General features: G+C 59.3%; 1 protein-coding gene across 3 annotated transcripts; it reads right to left on the reverse strand.

Annotated features, from left to right (window-relative positions):
* Positions 1–1,415: 1,415 nt before the first annotated feature.
* Positions 1,416–21,339, reverse strand: SLC66A2 (solute carrier family 66 member 2). 3 transcript variants are annotated; one of them, XM_037148086.2, is made up of 5 exons: positions 21,041–21,339; positions 16,769–16,902; positions 13,777–13,830; positions 9,399–9,615; positions 1,416–3,013 (listed from the first exon to the last, which is right to left on the reverse strand). In XM_037148086.2, the coding sequence occupies exons 1-5, from the start codon at positions 21,241–21,243 to the stop codon at positions 2,806–2,808; spliced, it is 816 nt and encodes a 271-aa protein (XP_037003981.2). In that variant the 5' UTR covers positions 21,244–21,339; the 3' UTR covers positions 1,416–2,805. The 3 variants fall into 3 exon arrangements, with proteins under 3 accessions (XP_037003981.2, XP_037003982.2, XP_037003983.1); XM_037148087.2 differs by lacking the exon at positions 13,777–13,830; XM_037148088.2 differs by lacking the exons at positions 9,399–9,615; positions 13,777–13,830 and having other exon boundaries at positions 2,952–3,013.
* Positions 21,340–21,924: the final 585 nt, after the last annotated feature.

A 21,924-nucleotide genomic window follows, 5' to 3' on the forward strand; every position in this document is an offset into this window, starting at 1 on the left:
CCCTGACCTCTGACCTCCTCCACTGGCCCTGTCCTACAGGGAGCTCCCTGGGTCACCTCCTCACAGGTGTCCCCTGAAACGCAGCACCCTTTCAGCTGCCGGGGGGCTGCATCCTACCCTCTGGGACCCTCGTCTCCTGTAGGGACACTTCCCTGGAGCTCTAGGCCTGGAGGGGGTTCAGAGAGGAGATGGGGGAAGGGGCCCTGGGCCTTCGGCTGCCAGAGGCCTGTTGTCACTGAGGTGGGAGCCTTTTCTCCTTTGGGGGGGGAATGGAACCTGCCAATCATTGAGCTGAGCCGTGACTTCTGCCAAAGACCCAGCTGCAGGCGGTCCTGCACCACTCAGAGGCCCACAGAAGCAGGGCACCTGCCCACCACCGCCCCTCCTGCCTTTTGGCAGGGCCCCAGGTGGGGGCCTGAGCTGGGGAGGGGGCGGCAGGCCAGGGAGCGGCCCCCTGTAGAATGTTCCTGCTGGTCCTCTGGGGCAACACCGGCACCGCCTCAGGGCTCGGGGGCTCGGGGGTCAGGAAGGGGCTCATCTGCTCACAGGGAGTCTGGCCATACAGAGTGTGGGGCCCTCTACCTGGGCACCTGCTGCATGCAGAACCCAGGTGGCCCTCCCGTTCCAAGTACCCCCAGCCTCTCACTGCCCCCCCCAAATGGGGCTGAGTGCCTCAGGGGACCGGCCAGCATGGGGGCGGCTGGCACACCTGTTCTCAGTCGGGCTCAGTCGGGCTCTGCCGGGACAGGCCAGCTGGGCCACCAAGAGGACCATGGGTTTCCCCGTTGTCTTCCTCCTCACTCCCAGCCACAGGTCAGCCGGCATGGGAATGCCCGGGCCCCACCCACTGAGTCTTGGTCAGTGTCAGGTGGACAGGGGCCCAGGAAACAAACACCTTGGTCTTATCAGCGACCGAGAAACTGCAGGGGTCAGACGGAGCTGAGGGTCCTCAACCATTGGAGGCAAGGCCCATCCTCCACCTTCCAGGGTGCTCACGTCTGGCGGGGAGATGGGACCATCCAGGGTGGGGGAGGGGGCACCTGGCCTGACACCTGTCGCCCTGCCTGTGTGCACAGGCGGGCCCGCCCAACTGCCTGGTCAGGTGTCCACCCTGGTTCCTCCGAGTCACTGTGCTTGGAGCTGGTCTGTCCCAGGGGGGCCTGTCTCACAGGACAGGGGCCAGAGCAGGGCCCCAGGAGGGGTGTCAGTCTAGCCCAGGGGATGTGGACGCTTCTGGGCAGAGGCCTGTGGGGGGGGCTGGCCCTTCCCTGGAGACCCTCGTCATGAAATGAGAAGGCAGGACTGACCATTCCTGGGCCCTGGGCACCCCTCGGACTCCATTCACTCAGCCACCTGCGTCCTCGCACCTGTATCCATTTAGAGTCACCGTACTGACAGAACCTCGGGCACTTCGGTCACCGCCATAATCAGTGATGCTTTTATTTGGAGGCAATTACTGCTACAGACATCTCCTTTCATTATTTTTAAATAAATGTTCTCAAAGCGTCTTACGAGCCAGAGGACTAAGCAGGAGTCCCACTCCAACACTGAGGAGCCGTGGAGGGAGACTCGGGAGGTGAAGAGAGCTTCCCACCGGCCGCCACGGGCACCTCGAGCACCGTCGCCTCGGGCAGCGCAGGCACGGAGGGCCCCCTCCACCCGGCAGAAGGGGAAGTGCTGCCTGTGGGAGCCACACGGAAGCCTCTGGAACACGTGGCATCTGGGGGCCTGCGAGCTGGCCCAGGGCAGGCCCAGCGGAGGTGCCTGTGGATGACTGGAAGGCGGACAGCTGTGAGGGACAGGCGTCAGACCAGCGGCCTCATCACCACCACGTGCAGCGGACACAGAGAGCCGTGCAGACAGGAGAGGGTGGGCAGGGACGCCCGCGCCGGGCCACCCTACTGCCCCGGAAGGTCAGTCCAGGCCCTGGAGCTCAGACCTTCCAGCTTGTGTGGGGTGCAAAGCTGCGCATCACGTCACCGTGCCGGCAGACGGGCGTCACAGGCTATGTGCTGAGATGCGCGTACTTCCCGGGAAAGAGGGGAAACGCTACCCGTGCAGCCGAGGCCTTGTGTGGAGCTCTGGGCTCTGGGTCAAACGCCCCTGAGCTTGCTCTGGCCAGCGCCTGGCTGGCACAGACACGGGCGGTCCCCTCGCCCGCTGTGGGAGGAGGCCGGCGCAGCGACAAGGCCTCCAGGGCCGAGCTGAGCCGAGGGCAAGGGCTGGGTCCCAAGTCCTGTGAGGCAGTGGTGCTGAAGGTGGCCCAGGCAAGGCCACCCAGCCAGTGACACTGAGACATATGTCACATGCATCACTGTGGCTCCCCTTTCTTATGACCACGGCACCTGGGCCACGCGCTCTGTGCCGGGCTCACCCCACCCTGAGCCCCTTGCCACACGCTGTCCAGCAGCATGTCCTTCCCCAGCGGCTCTAACCGAGGGCCCTGCGTGCCGGGGCCTGAGCTCTCCCGGTGCTGTCCCCACTCTGTGCCTAGGGCCGGGCCGGGGTGTCAGGTCACTTCTGGCTGTGGCCACCTGCCGGGCCTCCCGATGGCCTGTCCTTCCTGCTCCTCTGTTTCCCAGCCTGTGGGCAGCTCCCCAGGTCCCCCGGAGCTCTGAGAACAAGTGGGCACACAGCCTGCTCTTCCATCACCTGGAAACGACTGCCGTCCCCATGGGGGTGACGCCTGCCGTGCCGCCCTCCAGCGAGTGAGCCCGCCCACCGGCCCGGGAGCCCACGCAGGAGGACAGGGGACCTGCCAGTGCCTGCGGCCAGCAGTCACACGTCCTCCTTCTCCCAGCCGCCTCAGAGGGCCTTGGCACTGGTGGGGTGCGCTGCGTGAGGGCTGGGCCTCAAGGGGTGGCGGGCGAAGGCGTAGGCCTGTGCGAGGATGGCCAGGTCCACCAGCACCTGCAGCAGGCCGCACACGGAGAACTGCAGCGGGGCGCCGGTCAGCAGGAAGTACGCCGTCTTGAAGGTGTCGCCACTCGTCCACATGAGCACCATCTTGATGCTGCGGAGACACAGGCCGGGGTCAGGGGGCAGCCAAGCCGGCCCCTCCCTCCCACCCTCCCATCCTCGCAGTGCGGTCACCGCCTGGCAGCACCAGGGACAGGAAGGCCCCTCATCTGGGGGGACCCTCAGACTCTGGGGCAGAGGCCGGGCCCGTGTGGGGCAGACCCACCCCCTTGCAGTGGCACTGGGTGTGGGCTCCTTGGGGGGCCGGGAGGGAGGGCCTCCGCCAGCTCTGGGGGCAGCAGCGCCTGGGAACTGTCACCTCTCGACAGTGGCCTGGCCACAGGGTGCTGGCTGCGGCCTGATTATGCCCCCTGGGCTTCAGGACGAGCCTAGCCCGGAGGCAGGGGCCCTCCCACCCCACGCCCCTCTCCTCCGGCCCACAGAGCCTCCCACCTGCACCAGGGCCACAGAAGCAGCAGAAGTGCCTGGAATGACCCCAGAGCCGCATCAGACACCCTAGGAGTAGCCTACGCAGCGCCCGCCCTTCCCACCTGCCGTGTCCAGTGAATCAGAGTGGAGAGCGGGGGCGAGACACCCAGTCCCCACCTCCAGCCTCCATCACGGGGCTCTCCTCCCTGGAAACGCCCCCTCCCAACTACCCAGACACTTGGCTGGACACACTTCGCAACCTGCGGGTGGGCCGCCCGCACCAGCCACACAGTGTTCCCTGGGCAGTTGGTTGCGGAAACGCCAACGCGAAGACACACCCGGGTTCTCTCTCTCCCTTGGGGTCTGCAGCCCGCGCTGGCTCGTGACTCCTTCCTAAGGTTGGGCTCACACATCAGTCACACGTCAGTCTCCCTGGGGAGCCCAGGGACAGTGGGGCCACTTGGCTGCTGGGGCCCCCTGGGGAGGGGCAGGGGAGCGCATTCCACCAACAGGAACAGAAGCAGGTGCTGGACTCTCGGGTCCCAAGCGCCTGGGTCGCAGCCCTGGTCAGACAGTCAGGGGCCATAAAGGGGACATGCCGTGACCTGTGCTGGAGCTGACAGGTGCAGCTTCAGGGTCTGGTTTGCCCGACACGAAGAATCGAGAAAGCTGTGAAGAAGGCAGCGCCCTCACACATGCCTGCCGCCTGCTGCCCTGAAACACGATGGGGTGAGCTGCGTGGCTCCTGCCTCATGGAGAGGAAACTGAGGCACAGGCTGGTTAAGCAACACACCCCAGGGAACATAGCAGGTGCTGCCCAGGGCGCAGGAGGACAGAGGCTGCACAGCCGAAAGTGGGGCAGGGGGGCCGGGGCCACCTGTCGCTGTGCTGTGGCCAGGTGGGGCCTCTCGGCCTGGAATGCACAGGTGCACTCGTCCCCCCCGCCAGTGAAGACTCAAGGTCATCACTGGAGCTGGGCTCTGCCTGACACTCAGGGACATTTTTAGCTGCCCAGATGCCTCACCTGGCCTGGGCCCTTGGCCACTGCATGGGGACAGGAACGCAGCCGCCTCTGTGAGGGCTCAGGGAGGGCGGGGCCCAGCAAGCAGTCAGAGAGCGAGAAGGGGGTCTCGCAGCAAGCCAGGGGCTCCGCCCCTCCTGACAAGGTTGTTCCGAAGCCCCTGCCCTCCCACCATGCAGCACGCCAGGATGTCCAAGCAAACACAAAGTGCAGAGCAGCCAGGTCTGGCCTCGTCCCGGTGGCAGGAGTCCTGCCCTCCGGGGAAGCTCAGGCAGCACAGGCTCCGACAGGGCCCGAAGCCCATCCCGGAAGCCCACCCCAAGCAAAGAGAACCTTGCAGGTGGGCAGTTTGAGGGGAAGGGGACACTGTCACCTCCCAGGGCCCAGGCTTCACTCCCCCAGCCCAGGCTGGTGCCTGGGAGCTGGGCTCCCTTTTCTAACACCCCTCCCTTGGCCCCCAGCTCCAGTTGCTGTATCCCGCACCTGACTCTCCCCCAACCCCGCCCACCATTTTAAACCTGACCCCAGTGACCTCATTCTTGGCTCCACTTTGCCTCCCCACTGGGCTGCCAGATCACTGTTCCCAAAATACCTCTCACCTCACCCACAGCCTGTCCTACAGCCAGGAAAGCCCCCCCTGCGGGGGCAGACAGACCCACACAGGCAGCACTCGGACCTGTGGGGCCCGGCCAGGGGAGGGTTTGGGGGAACAGGAGGCGTGGTCCTTGAGGGTGTCGATTTCCTTTCGGGACGATGGAAATGTCCTAAATCAGACTGCGGTGGTGGGTGCGCAACTCTGAAAACAGTGAAATCCATCCAACCACACACTTCAGCGGGTGAGTGTGTGATGGGTGGGGCCTCAGTAAAAGCACTTTTCGGAGTTCCAGCCCCCTCTTTGTCGGGCTGCTGACCGACGGGTGTGTGTGTGTGTGGTGAGTGTGTGCACACGCACGCACATGCGTGTAACCACACAGGTGCATAGCGCACCCCACTCACCGTTCCCTGGCCTGTATTGTGTCAAAAAGGCACAAAGACGGGCCCTGGGAGCGCAGCTGCGAGGTGGCCAGGGCGGGGAGACCTGTCCTGCCTCCCGAGCAGCCGATACCCGAGCTACTGCCTCCAGGGGTCAGGGTGATGCTGAGAGGGACCAGGTGAGACAGTTTCAGGCTGCACCATCGGGCGTGACCTCCGAGTGTCTGGCTGGGAGGGGCAAGGCGGCCCTGGGAGCGGGGTTCGAATTCTACCCACCACCGCCACAGCCGGGGCCTGCACCCCGACCACATCCCACAGCGGCTGGGACACGTGCCACACACACCACAGGGGGCAGCCTCCCTCCCCCCGTCACCGCCTCCCCGGGCCTGCCGTGGGCGCCCACCACTCCCGTCTTGACGGCCGAGGCCTGCTCTCCCGCAGTCCCAGCGCATCTGGGACACCCTCCCCAAGTGCGTCCGAAGCTTCCGCCCCCTCTGCCGGCTCACCGCCCCGGGCTCTCCTGTAATTACGTGCCGGGAAACAGTCTTAAATCTACAAAACCTGGAGAAAAGAGGCGGCAAAGCGTCCTAGGGAATCTGCCTTTCAGAGCTTCCTGTGTTAATTATAATTAGTAAAGTTACTCCCAAAACTTCATCACTGCTTTACTGGTTCAGAAGCAACAATCACTTAACACTTTTTAAAGGAAAATCATTTAAAATATCTCTGGCAGTTGCTCCAAAGCAGAAAAAAGCATGTGTGCGTGTGCCCAAGTGTGGGTGTGTGTGCACATTAGTGAGCACTGGAGTGCACGGGGGCGATGTGTGCGGAGGCACACACGTGCGCGTGAGGAGCAGGCCTGCCAGGTGCAGCCTCGGGACGCGGCCCGGGGCCCCGCCCACCCGACGCGGCCCCGCGCAGAGCAGCTCGGGCCGGCATCCCGGGCTGGGAGGGCGCATGCGCGGCTCAGGTGCTGGTGGTTCCCCGGGAGAAGGAGAGAGTCCTCCGCGCTGCCTGCGTTCAGGTACGTGTGACCTCCCGTCGGTGTGTCTGCCCACAGGTGTAGGTGCCTGCGTCGCATGCACACTGTCCACACGTCGCGGTGAAAGGGACGTGTGGAAACACACACACTCTGCCAGACACACGGGCACGCTCATTTCTCACTCTGGGATCAGGCAGTGCGGTTCCCTGGCCTCCGACTGCCAAGCCGTCCTGGCTGCTGGGGACCTGGCTGTGCAAGAGAGCAGAGGCCCCCGGGGAGGGAGACAGAATGACAGCACGGGTGGAGTAGCATTAGGCAGTGGCAGGCGCTGCGGTAGTCGAAGGCGGGTTGGGGCAGACACCTGAGGGGAGACCTGGCCGCCTGCTCGGGAGGGGAGGCGGCGAGGGGCTGGGCGGGGCGAGCTCGGCTGGAGAAGCCAGTGGAGACGGCCAAACCACCGTCCCCCTCATCAGGCAAAGCTGGGCTGGCTTGTGTGCACATGTGTGCAAAATTTAGTCCCACACTGGATGGAAATGCCTTGAAAGTTTCTCTCACACGAACATCTTTGAAATGAACACCTTTTTTTTTCGGAGGAGACCACGCTGTGCCTGGGCTCCACCAGGCGCTGCCCTCCAAACCCAGGTCCAGTCTGGGCTCTGGGCTCACTGGAGAAAGAGGATGTTTCCTTCTGAACAGACACAGGGAGAGGACACCTTCCCATGTTGACTGTGGCACACGCAGTGTCCAGGAAGGAAACAGGACGGTGCCCGCCCATAATAGAAAACCCGTGACCCTCCGAGGCCCGGCAAACTGCTCCCTCCACTTCCTCCTCCACCTCACCTCTCCCTGAGCCCAGGCCAGGGGCGGGACTGCCGGGCCCCACTCGGACAGAGGGCAGGGCCACAGGCCAAGCACTTAAGGCCCTGGGGTCCCCATGGCCTGGCCCTGCAGACACGCCGCACGAGCCCAGGCCAAGCCCTTCAAGTGGGGACTCTGCCAGGCAGGCGTCCTGTGGCTCATTTAGTATGGCAGCCACATTGAACAAGCACCTAACTGAGTCGCCCCCCTCCACTGGTGGTGAGCTGTTTTTAAGTGAGTGTCCCAGTGAGGTGATGTGGGTCTCGACAGGCCCTGCCCTGCACCTGACGGACTTGGTGGCTCCATCCCTGACAGGCCAGCCCCCACTTTGTGGCACAGGACCTGTTGACCACGGGCCTTCTGTGCAAGCCCCCATCCCAGGTCCTTGCACAGACTCGTGCCTCTCACCGCACCGGCCAAGCCTCATCAAGGTAACCAGGGTCTCCTGCTCACCTGGGCCTTCTGTAAAGTGCCCCCCCCCCAAGAAGGTGAGCAGGGCGTGTGGAGGAGCCTTTGGGGGACAGGGCCTGGGGCCGCAGTGGCCAAGGGCCACGCCAATCCTTTACACCCTGAAGTCAGGATTCCAGGGGACGTTCCAGGTCCCCCGGCCTGAGCATGACTGCGGCCTTCCTCTTCTCAGAGCCGAACACTGGCCTTCCCCACAAACCGGTCACAGCCACAGGCCTCAGAGAACTGGGTGGACTGCAAGCAGACTGGGGACGTGCCAGCCCACCCCAGGCTTCGGTGGGCCCACCTGGGCCGCATCTCTTTTCAGTGCTTCCCCTGCTACCAGGTCTTCAAGAATTAGGGCGATCTCCCTGGCTGGTGTGGCTGAGTGGACTGAGTGCCAATCTATGAACCAAAGGGTCACCAGTTCAATTTCCTGCCAGGGCAAGTGCCTGGGTTGTGGGCCAGGTCCCCAGTAGGGGGCGTGCAAGAGGCAACCACACATGAATGTTTCTCTTCCTCTCTCCCTTCCTTCCCCTCTCTCTAAATATAGATAAATAAAATCCCCCCCCCCCAAAAAAAAAAAAAGAATTAGGATGATCAGCCAGGCACCTGCACTGGGTGACCCTCCACATTCATGAATATCCCCAGCTGTTCTCCTAGCTTCCAAAGGCGATGTAGGTGGTTTAGAAAACCAAGTACTGCATTTCTTCCTTCGTTCATTCAATAAATGTTTTCCGAGCTGCTATAATCTTCCAAACACTGTGTCAGGTGATAGGGAGACCGTGGCACAGGACACAACCCTGCCCTCAGGGCCTTTGGTCAAGCAGCTGAGACACCAAAGTAAAACATCTGGGCACCTGGGCAAGGGCACATCTGGAGGTCATGGGCATTCTGGTCAAACAGTAAGGAGTTTCCCAGATAAGAAAAAGCCAGAGGAGTCTGTGACCACCAAACCAGTCTTACAAGAAATGTTAAAGGGCCTCCTTGAAGAAGAGGAAGAAGCAGAAGGAGGAAAGGAAAAAAGCAGAGGAACATAGTTAAAAGAATAACATGCCTATCGATACAAAAATCAGTAAGAGGAAGACTAAAGGGCCAGCCTGCGAGGCAGCTGCAGATGCCTGTGCCTGCGCTGCAGACAAGTGTCCACACAAAGACAAAGGGTCAGCTAAAACCGTGGGTGATGCAGACTCCAGCTGCCTGGAGGACAGACTCTTCCTCCCCCAGGGCACACTGGAGCCTCGCTAGGAGACCCACACACAGGGCACCGTGCTTCTGTGCACTAGCAAGCAATGGAAACGTCATTTCAGATGCAACACAGATTGCAGGTGCTCACTTCAGTGCGGATGCAGTCCCACACGTCCTGGGTCATGTCCTGAGGGGGGGCCTGGTCACACGGGGCCTGGGGCTGTGCCCCTGCTGCTGTGGGCACAGCCCGCTCCCTTCACTGCGACACCTCAGGCTCCACGGCCCAGAAGGGCAGCTCTCCCAATCAAAAGACCTGTCACCTGCTCCAGAAAGTGTGTCAGCCTCTCCCCACCTGTCTCTCACACACACAAGGCTCACACGTCGCAAGGTCGGTGGACCGATGTGCTCACACCTGCACTGCTCTCCAACTGGCTGTTTGACAGATGTGACTGAAAGTGAAGCAGCCGGCTCTGTGCCCATTGGACTTTCACCAAGTGTGCGTGCACCTGCTGCCGACGATAGCTGCCGCGCCGTGTGCCCACCCACCTCATGCCCTCCGTGGACCGGTGGCGGTGGTTGCGGTACAGCTGCGGCACGCCCAGCATGGCCTCCGTCAGCACAGCCAGGAAGCCCAGGGTCTCCACAAACAGCGCCGAGTCGATGGACAGGTACGTGACGTAGCCGGCGACGCCCACGAAGGCCAGCACGCACTGCAGGTAGTCGGCAAAGCTGCTCCAGTGCCAGAAGTGGTGAGGGTCGAAGTCTAGGGGGAGGGGGGGAGAGGCCAAAGTCAGTCAAGAGAGGGACGTGACCTGGGTGAGGGGTCAAGGTCAGCCCGAGGGAGCTGGATGTGAACTGTGAGCCTCTACCTGCTCTGCAGCAAGGCACCTCGGAGGAAGCCTGAGTTCTTGCAGGTGACGGCTCAGCATAAGGGGCCGAGCCCTCCACCCACCGGGCGCCGCACACCCAGTCGCCCCAGAGCCCCGGGTCTCTGTCCCAGGTCAGAGCGCCCGCCCCTCCCCTCCCCAGCCTCCGGGAGGGACTCACAGGGTGCTGCCCTGCCTAGGCAGGTTGAGGATGGAGGTGCCCCGCCCTCTGTGTGACCCTGAGCCCCTGGGGGATGGTGCCACCCTGCCCAGGCCCCTGTGGGGGTCACACTGTCACTGGATCCAAATAGCCCTTGAGGTGACCCTCACGCACACACCTCGGCTGCTCAGAGGGGCACGGACAGGCCCTGGGCCCCAGGCCACCCTGTGACTCTGCAGACCGAGGGGGTGGGGCAGAGCCCTGGCCCACTGGTGCTCCCGGCCCCCCAGGGGGTTTCCAGGCAGTACCCCATTGATGGCCCCCTTATACAACCTCCGGGCTCCAGACCAGGCAGCCCACCAGCACCCCCATGTGGCTGGCCCCTGTCAGTTCAGGCAGAGCTTTCCCTGCTCCCAGAGCAGCAAGAGAGCTGGGCCCTCACTATGGTTCACTGGAGGACACAGGATGGCCCCAGCCCCGACAGTGGCAGCTTGTGGCAGCCATGGAGACGACAATAACCTGCTGGAGACAGTGGTGAGAGCCCCACAATGACCATGGGGCCTCCACATGCCCCACTTTCACGGGAGAGACTGTCCTCAGGTGTCCCTGTGCTCACAAGACCCCACACGCCAGAGAGGCGCTGAGTGCAGCGGGCTCAGGCCACCAGCGGCCACTCTCCTCTCACAGAAGCCTCCTGGGGCCCGGAGCTCCTGTGCTCCCCCTGCCCCACCCCTGGCCCAGGTGCCCCGAGTGCCCGGCGCTGTCCTGACAAGGCTGTCCTGGGAAGGGCTCGCACACCAGGGCCCACGGCAATGTTGCCTCGAGGGTCTGGGACCAACTGTTAGGACAGGACAGCTGGTGACCATGCAGACAGCAGCTCCCTCTTAGTCTGGGTCACACCCAACAGAGGAGGAGAGGGCCTCCCATAACTGTCACCATGACCTCATATCTGTGTGGTGCCAGATAAGGGGACGGGGGCCCGGTGCCAGCATGGGAGCCAGCCTGCCCCCAGAACCCACACCGACTCTGTGCATCTGGGCATGCAGAGAAACCCACCGCCAAAGCTCTGGGCAGCCCCCAGTGCCTGGACCCCCATGCTGGTCACCCCGGGGCTCCCACACTGACCCTGAACCCCCACACACACCTGCCACTCAGGCCACCATCAGAACTGACTGCAGACCCTGATAAAACCACGGGGATCTGCCGATGGTGAGGCGGGAGCAACAGGAGACAACCCAGAACCACGTCTCTGGGGAATCGAGCGGAAGTGCAACGCACAGAGGGAAGCGGGAACTGGAAAGGTCCCAGTGCAGGGGACAGGGAGGGAGGCCTGCCATGGCTGAAGAGGGAGTCACAGCAGACCCACGGGAGGCAGGGCCCAGTGGCGCCCATGACCGCAGACCCCGAATAACTCATCCCTCCTGGGCAGGCAGCAACAGCAAAGCACTCTTGCGTTCCCTTCTGCACGTTCAAACCGTCAGAGGGAGCCGGGCGAACCTCCTAGTCAGGCAGCTCAGGGGACTGCAGCCAGAGGACCCTGGAGAGTCCCGGCAAAAGGCCGCCACAGCCGCAGAAATTCACTAAAGTGGGAGAAGGCTGGCGACATGGACAGGGTCTCGCCCACAGTCAGGACCCTGGAGCCCAAAACATCACCTTCCAAAGCAGCAGCCAGGGAAAGTTACCCGATCAGGCACCAAGGGGAAAACGAGGGGAAGGGGCTGTGTCCTGGGCTGGGAAGCTCCTGCCCAAGGTGCCAGGACTATCTAAAGGTGGCTGGATGCAGGGACCCACCTGCGACCCAGGCAACGGGGCGGAACAAACAGGTGTATTCACTATATGAAGCAAGCAGCCCTGTGCCCTTGCTGTTGACAGTAAACATGGGAAATCTGAGAAGGCTCTGCAGCCAGATCCTTTCAAAGTGCTTCCCAGAAAGAAGGATTACTCTCCTGTGAAAATGGCAGGACCAGAGGCAGCAGCACCAGGGGGCCCCTGATGGGAAGGCTGCCCAGGACCCAGGACAATGGGTCTCGAATTGACCCCTGGGAGCCTGGGTCAGGGAACTGCTCCCAAGGACCAGGAAATGCAAGGGCAGGCCTGACCGAATCCTTTCCTGCTGTTAGGAGGAAACGGGACACCAGCCGGGGTCACGAGCCTGAGTCCCTGTTTTTAGGGAATAGATGAAGTTTCAGGTGTCATCAGCATCCAGTCAGAGTAGAAAAACAATAGACAAAATCAGCAACGCCAATGTTGCTTCTTTGAAAACAAATCACTAAAACTGAGAAACATGTAGCTAGAATGGCCACAAGAAAAAGGAGAGAGAGAGTCTCAAAGTCAACCATGAAGGAGGGGCAGTCACTACCAACCTCAGAGATGAAAAGAAACACAGGGGGCACTGAGAACAACTGTAGCACTTCACATTGGATAACGTAGGTTTAATGGACAAGTTTTAAAAAAAAAAACTATAAAAACTAACTCAGGAAGCAATTGGAAAACTGAATAGACTTACACTAAGAGACTGCTTTAGTAATTTAAACACTTCCTACAAAGAAAAACCCAGCCCCAGATGGCCTCACTGGGTAATTCCACCAACATTCAAAGAATCGATAGATGTGCAATAAGCAGTTAATAAGCCCTGGAGAGATCACGTACGTTACAGTAAACATAAACAATATTGTATCGCAATCATCGAATCATCAAACTTGCTCAGAGACTAAAACTAAGTATTGCAACCACCAGAGAGAAATAACTATGTAACTCGAGAGACTGCTAGTCATCACTGCAGTGGCAATCGTATCGCAACAGATAAATGTATATAATTAACACACGCACCTTAAGTTTACACAATGTTGCATGTCATACTTCAATGTAAAATTTTTTATTTAACAAAGAATGGGTGCCAATCCTTCACAAACTTTTCAAAAAAAACAGAAAAGAGAACACTTCATTTTCCCAACTTACTTCATAAAATGAGCACTTTCCTGATACGAAAACCAGAGTCATCACAAAGGAAAAAATAAAAAAGATCAGTATCTCTTATGACTATGAGCACAAAAATCCTCAATGCATTACTGGCAGACAGACTCTACCAATTTATAAAAAGGACTATAAATCTTGATCCAACGGGATTTATCCAAAAATGTGAGGTTGGTACCCATCCAAAAGTCAATCTATAAAATACGGTATAATAATGGAATATAGGACAAAAACCACGTGGTCATTTCAACGGACACAGAAAAGCATGTGACAAATGTCAACATGCTTTTATGATAAAAAACACTCAGCAAACTCAGAAGAGGGTGCTTGCTTAACCCCATAAAATCCATCCCACTCAGTGGAGAGGGGCTACCTGCCTTCTCAGGAAGACCAGGAACAAGGGACGTGAATCCGCCCAGGCTGCACTAGGCAGGGGAAGAAGGGCAAAGCAACCAGACCGGAAAGGAAGAAGCAGGACCATTTGCAGATGACATAATCTTGCACACAGAAAACCCCCAGGTACCCACGAAACACTGCGAGACCCAACAAATGAGTTCATCGAAGCTGCAGGGTACGAGATCAATACACGAAAACCTATTTTATTTCTACAAAGCAGCAATGAACAATCCGAAATGAAGTTAAGGAGGCAGTTCCGGTGACCATAGCATCAACATTCTAAAGCTTGTCCTCCGATCGTCCCCCCTTCCTTCCTTCTCTCTCTCAGAGCCGCGCACAGCGCGCGGGCGTCCAGGGGCTGCTGGAAAGCAGCAGCCGTGGGCTCGTTAGTCTGCGGGACTCACAGCATGCTTGTCACATGCATGGACAAGACGCAGCACGGATGACAGTGACGACAGAGAGGGACAGAGCTGGCGTGAGATGACCCCCTCCCACACGGAGGGGGCAGCCCCATGCAGGATGTACATACCCAGATACGACCGCCTGGGGGGGGCTTTGGTTTCCTCATCCTTATTCTCTGCAGCTACATTTAAAAAGGGAGAGAGAGAGACAGGAAGGAAGAAAAGACAAAACAGACGGTTTTAACACAGAGAAGCAGCTGCAACTCTCAGCCTTTTCTGTACTCCTTTTTTTAATGCTTTATATATATATTTTTTTTAAAGATTTTATTTATGTAGTTTTAGAGGCAAGAAGGGAGGGAGAAAGGGAGAAGAACATCAATGTGTGGTTGCCTCTCCCGTGACCCCTCCTGAGGACCTGACCTGCAGCCCAGGCCTGTGTCCTGACTGGGAACCAAACCAGAGACCCTTGTGGGTTCGCAGGCCGGTGCTCAGTCCACTGAGCCCCACTGGCAGGGCTGCATTTCTTAAAAAAAAAAAACAACAAACATTGGAACAAAAAAGACCACAGACTTTGGTTTCTGTGTGTTAAGCAATCCACCTTTGAACTATTGTTCTCCAAACCTGCCCTCTTCCAAAATAAGTGCTTAGACAAGTGGGAGGAAATTTGGACCAAAAATGAAAAGTAGCCACGTTTTCACTTGACTGCTACGGTCAGAGGTGGCATCTGACTCAGCAGATTCTACTTCTACCCCCACAGAAGTCAGCGGTCAGTTGCAGTTCAGCCCCAGCGCCAGGGTCAGAACTCTGCAGAAGGCTGCTTGAAATAAGCTGTTTTCAGAGGATTCTCCCCTAGAGCTGGTTCAGCCCAGGAAGGGGAGAGGCTCGGAGGCACCGTTGCAGCCGCCCAGCCCAGGAGGGCTGCCCAAGACCCTGGAAGACGCAGCTGGAGCAGAGAGCCTGCAGCGGGGTCCCACCTGGCCCTCGGCAGGCGGTTACACAGGAGAGTGAGCCTCCAGTGAATGCCGTGAACACCAAGCAGAGGTGGGATCAAAGGTCACCAGCCCCAGGCCATGCAGACTCACCTAAACGTGCAAATTGGCAAATGAACAGCTAAAAGCAAATAGCAGACCTGCTGCCTAGACTTGGGACAGCGTGGGAGGGCCACACAGCACCGTCCACACTGAGTCCCCGGCCCCACCTGCCTCCCTCCGAGCGGCACCCCTGGTGCTTCTGACTCTGACTACCCAGAGTCATGTGGATGTTTGCAGACTCTTGCTTCTGTTTGTTTATATTTAGACCAATTTCACCAGTGGCTGGCACCTTGACTAAGGATCAAGGTCCCAAAAGAGGGAGGAGGAGGGGTGGGGAGGGGGGAGGAAGCCGGAGAGAACTCAGCTTTGCTCCCGCGCAGGCGCAGTTCGGATGCAAACAGCTGTTCGCCCTCCCCAGTGCGGGGCCTGCTAACCGGACAGAAACAGGACAGAAACACTCCTTCCGGAAGAATTCACACAGAACACCGGAAATCAAGACAGATGGTCAGCTGTCCACCATCCCGCTCACTTCACCGAGAGCCCTTCTGAGAGCGGACCCCCTTGGGAGGCACAGCGCCCTGCTCAGGGTGCCCAGTGTCCTCCGCAGCCAACCTGGAGACCTGCACACAGACCCCCAGGGAAGGGGGTGTGGGGCGTGGGCCCAGGTGGCCTTCCCGCGAGGACACACAAATGCTGAACCTCAGATGCCTCGTGACCCGGAGGCCCCCACACCTGCCATATCTGGCAGCCTCCCTCACCTTCAGACAAGGTCGTGCACTGCTCTCGGGTTTCAGAGCCGCCACACAGGCTGCACTGCCCGTGGCCTCCCCGCCCTCCTGGGGACCCCCACCACCACCTCTCTGCGGTCTCCAGGAAGTCGGTGCCAAAGGAAAGGGGAGGCTTCCCGGAGCCCAGGTGCAGTGAGAGAGAGCAGAAGCTGCGGGAGCAGAAAGCCTGTGTCCCAGAGAAGTCAGAGCCCAGTGCCTCTCCCCAGATGGGCCCGCTCACCGCGCCCTGCTTCCTAGGCTAGTCCAGAGACACAATTGCACCAGCTCTGGGATGACTTTCTGAGTGACACCGGGGGCAGGGACAGAGCCCCCGAGGAGAGAATGGCCTCAACGGGGAGAACATGCCAGGAGCAGGGTGGTCACCTTCATCGTGTAAGTGACACTGATTGGCCCAGGCAGCACATCGAAGCTGAAGGCTGACCTACTTTCCACAAAGACCGCAGCGAGCACGCACCCCTCTCTCTCAAACACAGGCACCAACGGGGGGGCGGGGACCACTCACAGGGAAAGATGACCGCCAGGGACAAAGACACTGGCAAGACCTCAAGTCCACAGGCATCCCGAACTAACACTCTCCAAGACTGACACACACAGCCACAGACACAGCAAAGTGGGAGCTGCTGCACACTCATCACCAGCAGAACACCAGAAGGGAGGCATGAACCCCTCTGCACACAGGAAGACCCCCCCAGCCTGAAGTTCGAGTAGAACGCAGCTCAGAAGGAGCTTTTCCGAAGAAGAAGACAAAGGCAGGAAGAGGCATCTTCTGCTCCGTGAGCCAGAACGTGCAGCAGCTGGTGGGCTGGGCCCGGAGTTCACGCTGCCCGAGCACACGCGCCCAGGGGGCAAGTCACCTGCAACCCCCGCACTCAGGGCCTTCGGAGCATTTCTAACCGGCACGCGAGGAGCCGGCTGCAGGAAACAGCTTGATGTTCCAGCCTCACTGGAAGTCCGAGACACAACTGCGCCCTGACCTGACCTGACCTGACAGAAAGGAGCCCAGCAGGCACGGCCCCGGTCCAGCGCAGACTCCGAGACAGCCCAGCCTCGAGCAAGCCCTTCCCAGCAGGCGACACCTCACCCAGATTCCACGGGAGAAACCGCTCTCTTGGATCGCTTCACATTATACGATGGTCAGTCACACACATGCTGAAAACAGCAACATCGGTTACCGACGACAGTGCCCCACGGTGAGATGGTCCACTCAGGTGACGCTGGGCTGAGGGGCCCTCGCGCCACCCACAGACACAGACAGGTTCGGAGGTTGCGGCGGCCCCACCCCCACGTTGCTGGGTGCCCACCTGCAAAGAAGCGGCGCTTGACGTTGAGCTCGTTGCCCACGCGGACCTCAGTGCACAGCTTCAGCATCAGCAGCATGGTGACGATCATGACGACGCTCTGCCACAGCAGCGGGGACTCGAAGTGCCTTCCAAACCTGGGGGCCAGCGCATCACAATCAGGGGGCGCCTCGTCCGTGCGCCTGACCCGTGTCTGACCAGGGCCAACAGACCCGTCCTGAGTGGCTGGAGCAGGGCTGGGTGCAGACGGGCGGAGGCACCCCAACAGCCCCCTCGGCCGGGCCCCTCCAAATTACTCTGGGCTTCTCCAAATGCCACACCCCACTGACAGGGCGGGACAAGCTCGGGCTCGGGAGCCAGGCCTGGGTGAGGAGAAGGTGCTGTGGGAAGAGAAGCTGGTGCCCGGGGCTTTCTCAGCCAGGAGCCCGGACCCAGGTGGGGACTGAGGCCTGCCCGAGGCTGGCCCTTGCTCACCACAGCCCCCAGGCCCTCTGGCAGGCCCAAGCCATCTCTTCTACGAAGTGCGGATGCCACCTTTAAGGCTGTTTGGGGACACTTCCAGTCACGTCTAAGAACTGGTCCCCACTGCCTGCCCAATTGATCCAGGAGGCGTACTCACCCACAGCTGAAGGTAATTCAGCGACAGCAGAGGCTCCGTGTCAGGCAGAGCAGCCGGCATCACACAAAATAAGTCAGACTGGGCCCCTCCCACATGGCGCGCTCCCAGCTCTAAGTCTGACAGCGTGGAACTTGGGCCACGATGTGGAAAAGGCCAGTTCCACTTTTTAAATGTTCACAGAAACAATGAGTGAGAAAAACTGGGAGGGAAACACCATTTGTGCTTCTCCGTACACAATGCACCAAGAATAATCTAGATGAACTTGATGTTCACAGTGAAAATGAGACCGTTTAATGTGAGTGCCAGGTGACACCAGTGAGTGCTTAACTGATTTGAGGAGGCAGGCTGACTGAGACACAAAATTCCAAAAAGCACAGCTTTCCACAAACAAGGCACAAGGGACAAAATAAATATGAAACACAGTTCAACGCCACTAATAACTTTAAAAATCTAAATAAAAGAGAAAGATACCATTTTTTACTCATGAAATTAAACTTTTTCTTCCTTAAATGCTTTTTCTTCCTTAAATAGGGAGGTCAGACCAGCACTTCTTCCTCTCTGCCCGAGAGTGCAGCTTGGCACAGCCTCTTCTATTACGGACGACAGGACAGCCCGCCAGACAGGCACAAGGCCTGCGCTCAGAGAAGCCAGTTGAGGCAGGTTCTCCCCTGGTTGCAGCGTGTGTTTGTCTCACCCCTAGGGAAATACACATTGCAGAGGACGTGCAATGTTCTACCAAGTCCAGGCAAAACTCTACAGGAAACATCTCTACCCCTCAAAGCAACAGAAAAAAATCTTAAGTGGCAGAGAAATTGTGTATCTACTTCTCTGCGTGTCCTGAGTACTGTGGCCATTAGTAGTAAACTGTTACCATATCTCTGATACAATGTTGCTATATCTTTCACACAATGTTACTAAGGCTTCAATACAGTGTTACCAGACCTTCAGCACAATGTTGCTGCATTTCCAATACAATACAATGTTACTGCATCCCTGATACAATGTTTTCATGCAGTGGGGATGGGCCTGAGAGCTGTCTCCATGAAGGGGGAGACTCTGCACCACCATCCGCTCACCCTGCCCCCCACCTGGTCTCTACAGAATCACAAGCTTGCAAATATTAGGTACAAAACATCACTTAGCCCTCATCTGGGCTTCTAACATCACAAAGGTCAAATCCTGTACCTCAGAATTTTATGAAGTATGATTTGCCAAATGCTAGTTTTGCAAAAGAATGGTGAGGACGGTAAGATATAGGGTGCAGGAGTTCCCCAACTTTCCAAAACCTGGGTCTGTGCAGTGTGGTTTTTCCCTCCTGCAGAGCCACTTACATCATGGCACCACTGATCTGGCAAGGTGCTTCCCAGGTGGACTGGGGCCCTGAGGACTGTGGTTCCAGCCAGCTGTGGGACAGGCACTCTCCAGTCCTACCTGCTGCCCAGTTCTACTGTGGACCCAGTTTCCACCTCCCATGGAGCCTACTGCAGCCGCTGACCCATGCTCTCCCTCCCCATGCCCCACAACCTTTGTGTGTGTGTGTGGTACGCCCCAAACAGCACTCCCACCAAAGTGCAAACCACAGCATTCAGCCTGTGTCCGGCACATGGGAAACCATCTAACCCTATTAAATCAAACGGACTGCTAACCCATGGAGCCTAAAGGGGACACAGGAGTGAGAGAGGAATACAAGGGAGCATCTGCGTTGCCCTCTGAGTAGTGAGTCTTGGACCAGCTGGGCAGAGAGCTGTGGATTAAGCATTGGTTGCAAACAGAGGCCCGCCCTTCTGCTGGTGTGAGATAAAGGAAAGTGCACCCAGGCCAGAGAGTCTCAAAAAGGGACCAGCACCCTGCCAGCCCTCCCTTCATCCCGCACGTCTCTCCAGCCTTCTGGAATGCCGGTTGCAGGAAGCCCTGTGTGCTCACACGGGGGCCACGGAACCCCTGAAGTGACCCAGGACAGCTCAGGGTACTGGCTCAGTGGGAAAGGGCCAGTCACATGTGCAAAGAGAGACTTGCCAGTGGCCGCCCTGCTCTGCGTTAGGGAGGGAGCTCAAGCCCCCTCTCAAAGGCTCAGGCCCTGCAGTGGGGGGAGGTCATGGATCTTGAAGGCATCGGACACCCGTTAAATGAGACGACCTTTAAGAAGCTGGTTCAACTTCCGACTCCTCCAAACAAGATTCCAAGATGTAGATTAGATATGGTGTTACTTTCTTTCTTTTTGCACTTTTGAATGACAAGCACACTGAGGGAAAGACCTCTAAATTGAACTATTTTCCCATAAGATAAGCCGACTCTGGTAGTTCCCTCCACTGCTGGAGAAAACCTACCCCACAATAAAGGACTTGCTGTGCCGCCCCCACCCCCTACCCCAGACACCCAGTGCCTGGCCAGGGGCTCCGGGTCAACAACAGTGTTGATTTCTTTTCAACCCACTCTGTTCAGCCTTAGACTCAAGGTCAGTTTATAACAGGAAAGCAAGGTGTTCTGCTTCAGAGGCCCCTCAGCCAAAGGTAAAGGAGGAACCTTCAAAATGCTGCTTTTCAAGTTGTTCAGAACAAAAACAAGCCCCCACCAACCCGTCCCTAGAAGTGGGCTCACCGGGTGACCGACTCGAGATGTGACTGACTCACCAGCTGGCCTTTTAAAAACCCGACAGGAGCAAAACTAAGGCCCAGGGACAGCAGCCCAGGGTGAGTGGAGGCCCGGGCTGGTCAGAGGAGCAGAGCAGAGGCGCGTCAGGGCCTCAGGAAATTCCTGTCTTGATTGTAACAGTAACTCTGGGGGGTGGCGGGGAGTTCAACAAAACTCACCAAACAGCACATGCAGAATGGGCCATTGCATTTATCGGAAACCGTGCCTCAACAAGATCAATGAGCCAAAAGACTTTGACTTTGGCTTAAAGTCAATGAGCCAAAGAGCATGATTATGCCAACAGCGCCAGGCTCCCCCTAAGCAACCTTTCCTCGGATAGAAGGGACCCGTGAGTCCCGATGGACAAAAGAAAAGTCCGGATTTGGAGGCCTCAGAGTGAGGCTACGAAACCTCTTCTCATTTCCTCTGAGCCCCCGCCCGCCCGGTTTTGTCTGGCTTCAGCGACTCTTAGAATTAATTTCAAGTTCCTTACTGGAATGTAAATGATAGAAAGAGGAAGTAAGGCTGGGAGGAGCAAGCAAAAGAGTCTAAGTATTTTCCAGCAAGTTGACTTCCTACTCAAAAATAAACAGAACCTCACACCCCACAGAGAAGGCTGAAGGGGTTGCCCCCCCTCCACAGGCCCCAGCAGGCTCGGATGTCCCCTCCTGAGGGGTCCACTGGCCAGCAAAGTGTCCTTCCCACTGGTCACTGCTTTTTGTTCCTCGGACCAATCACTCCGTTGTTTTCTCTCCCCCATCCCCCACGCAGGTCCTCTGGGGCCAGGGACAGGTCCCCGGGCTAAGGCCAGGACACGCACCTGACAAATGCCCGGGCGACACGGAATGAGACTAAGACCTTAGATCACGAGCGAGGGGCTCCCCTCCAAGCCCCCAGCCTTCCCTCCGAAAGCATCTCCGGGTCCCCCAGCTCCGTCTCGCGGAGCACAGGCACCTCCACCCTCGGGCCTCCCTGGAAAGCCCCAAAGGAGGAGCACCCCCACGGGCAGAGGGCCCCGACTTTACCAGAAGAGAATCCGGAGAATGTTGGCCACCAGGAGCACCAGACACACGTAGGTGGAGAAGCCCTCGGCGTTCTGAGTCCTCCGGATGTCCCGGTACTGCGGGATGTAGGGCACCACCCCTCCAAAGACCATGGCTCCGGCCGCCGCCCAGGAGACCAGCTGGTGCAGCGGGACCAAAAGCCAGTCCAAGCCCCGGACGTCCATCGCCCACACCTGCGCCGCCCGGCCGGCGGGCTGACGGCCACCTGGCTGAGTCCCCACGGGCTCCCGGAACGCGCGCTGTCACCCCCACATGGCCGCCGCCGGAGCCTGGCAGGAGAGAAGAGGGGAAGAACTGGGCTCGGCGCCTCGGCAGCGGGAGGCAGGCGCACCGGGCGGCTCCGGGACTCCGGGCTGGGGCGCGATCCCCTTCCAGGACGCGCGCGGTCAGGGCGCCGGCATCGCCGGGGGACGAGGCGCGGACGCGCGGCCCGGGCAGCGGGGACTTGGTGCTGGGGCCCGACCACCGCGCCCGCACCTCACCCCGCGCCCACGCGCACCGCGGATCCCCCCCGCCCCGACCCTCACCGGCCGCGTGGGCTCCGCCGGTCCGGCCCGCGTCGGTCTGTCCGCCGGGCCGAGCCCGGACCCCGGGCCCCGCCTCGCCGTGACGTCACAATACCTGGCCCCGCCCACCGCGGGCCGGGCGCCGGCGGGTCCTAGAGCGCGCGACCCGGCGGGGAGGTGGGGGCGGGCCCCGCTCCACCGCGCGCCCCGCTCGCTGAGAGGTGCCTGCCCGACGGGGCCTCCCCTTCGGGGCCGGGTGCGCGCGTGGGCCGTCTCTGCGTGGCCCAGGGCGGGCGCCGTGCATGCAGACTCAGTGCTCGGCCTTCGGAAGCGGAGGAC

Source organism: Artibeus jamaicensis, unplaced genomic scaffold, assembly GCF_021234435.1.
Source record: "Artibeus jamaicensis isolate MK-2021 breed Jamaican fruit bat unplaced genomic scaffold, CSHL_Jam_final contig_354, whole genome shotgun sequence".
In the NCBI taxonomy this organism is placed as follows: Eukaryota; Metazoa; Chordata; class Mammalia; order Chiroptera; family Phyllostomidae; genus Artibeus; species Artibeus jamaicensis.

Coding starts and splice junctions, on each gene's coding strand:
- SLC66A2 (XM_037148086.2), bottom strand. CDS start 21,243: ATGGACGTCCGGGGCTTGGACTGGCTTTTGGTCCCGCTGCACCAGCTG. Junction 9,616..13,776: donor CCCCAGGCGGTCGTATCTGG/GTATGTACATCC, acceptor CCCTCCCCCTAG/ACTTCGACCCTCACCACTTC. Junction 3,014..9,398: donor CGGTCCACGGAGGGCATGAG/GTGGGTGGGCAC, acceptor GTGTCTCCGCAG/CATCAAGATGGTGCTCATGT.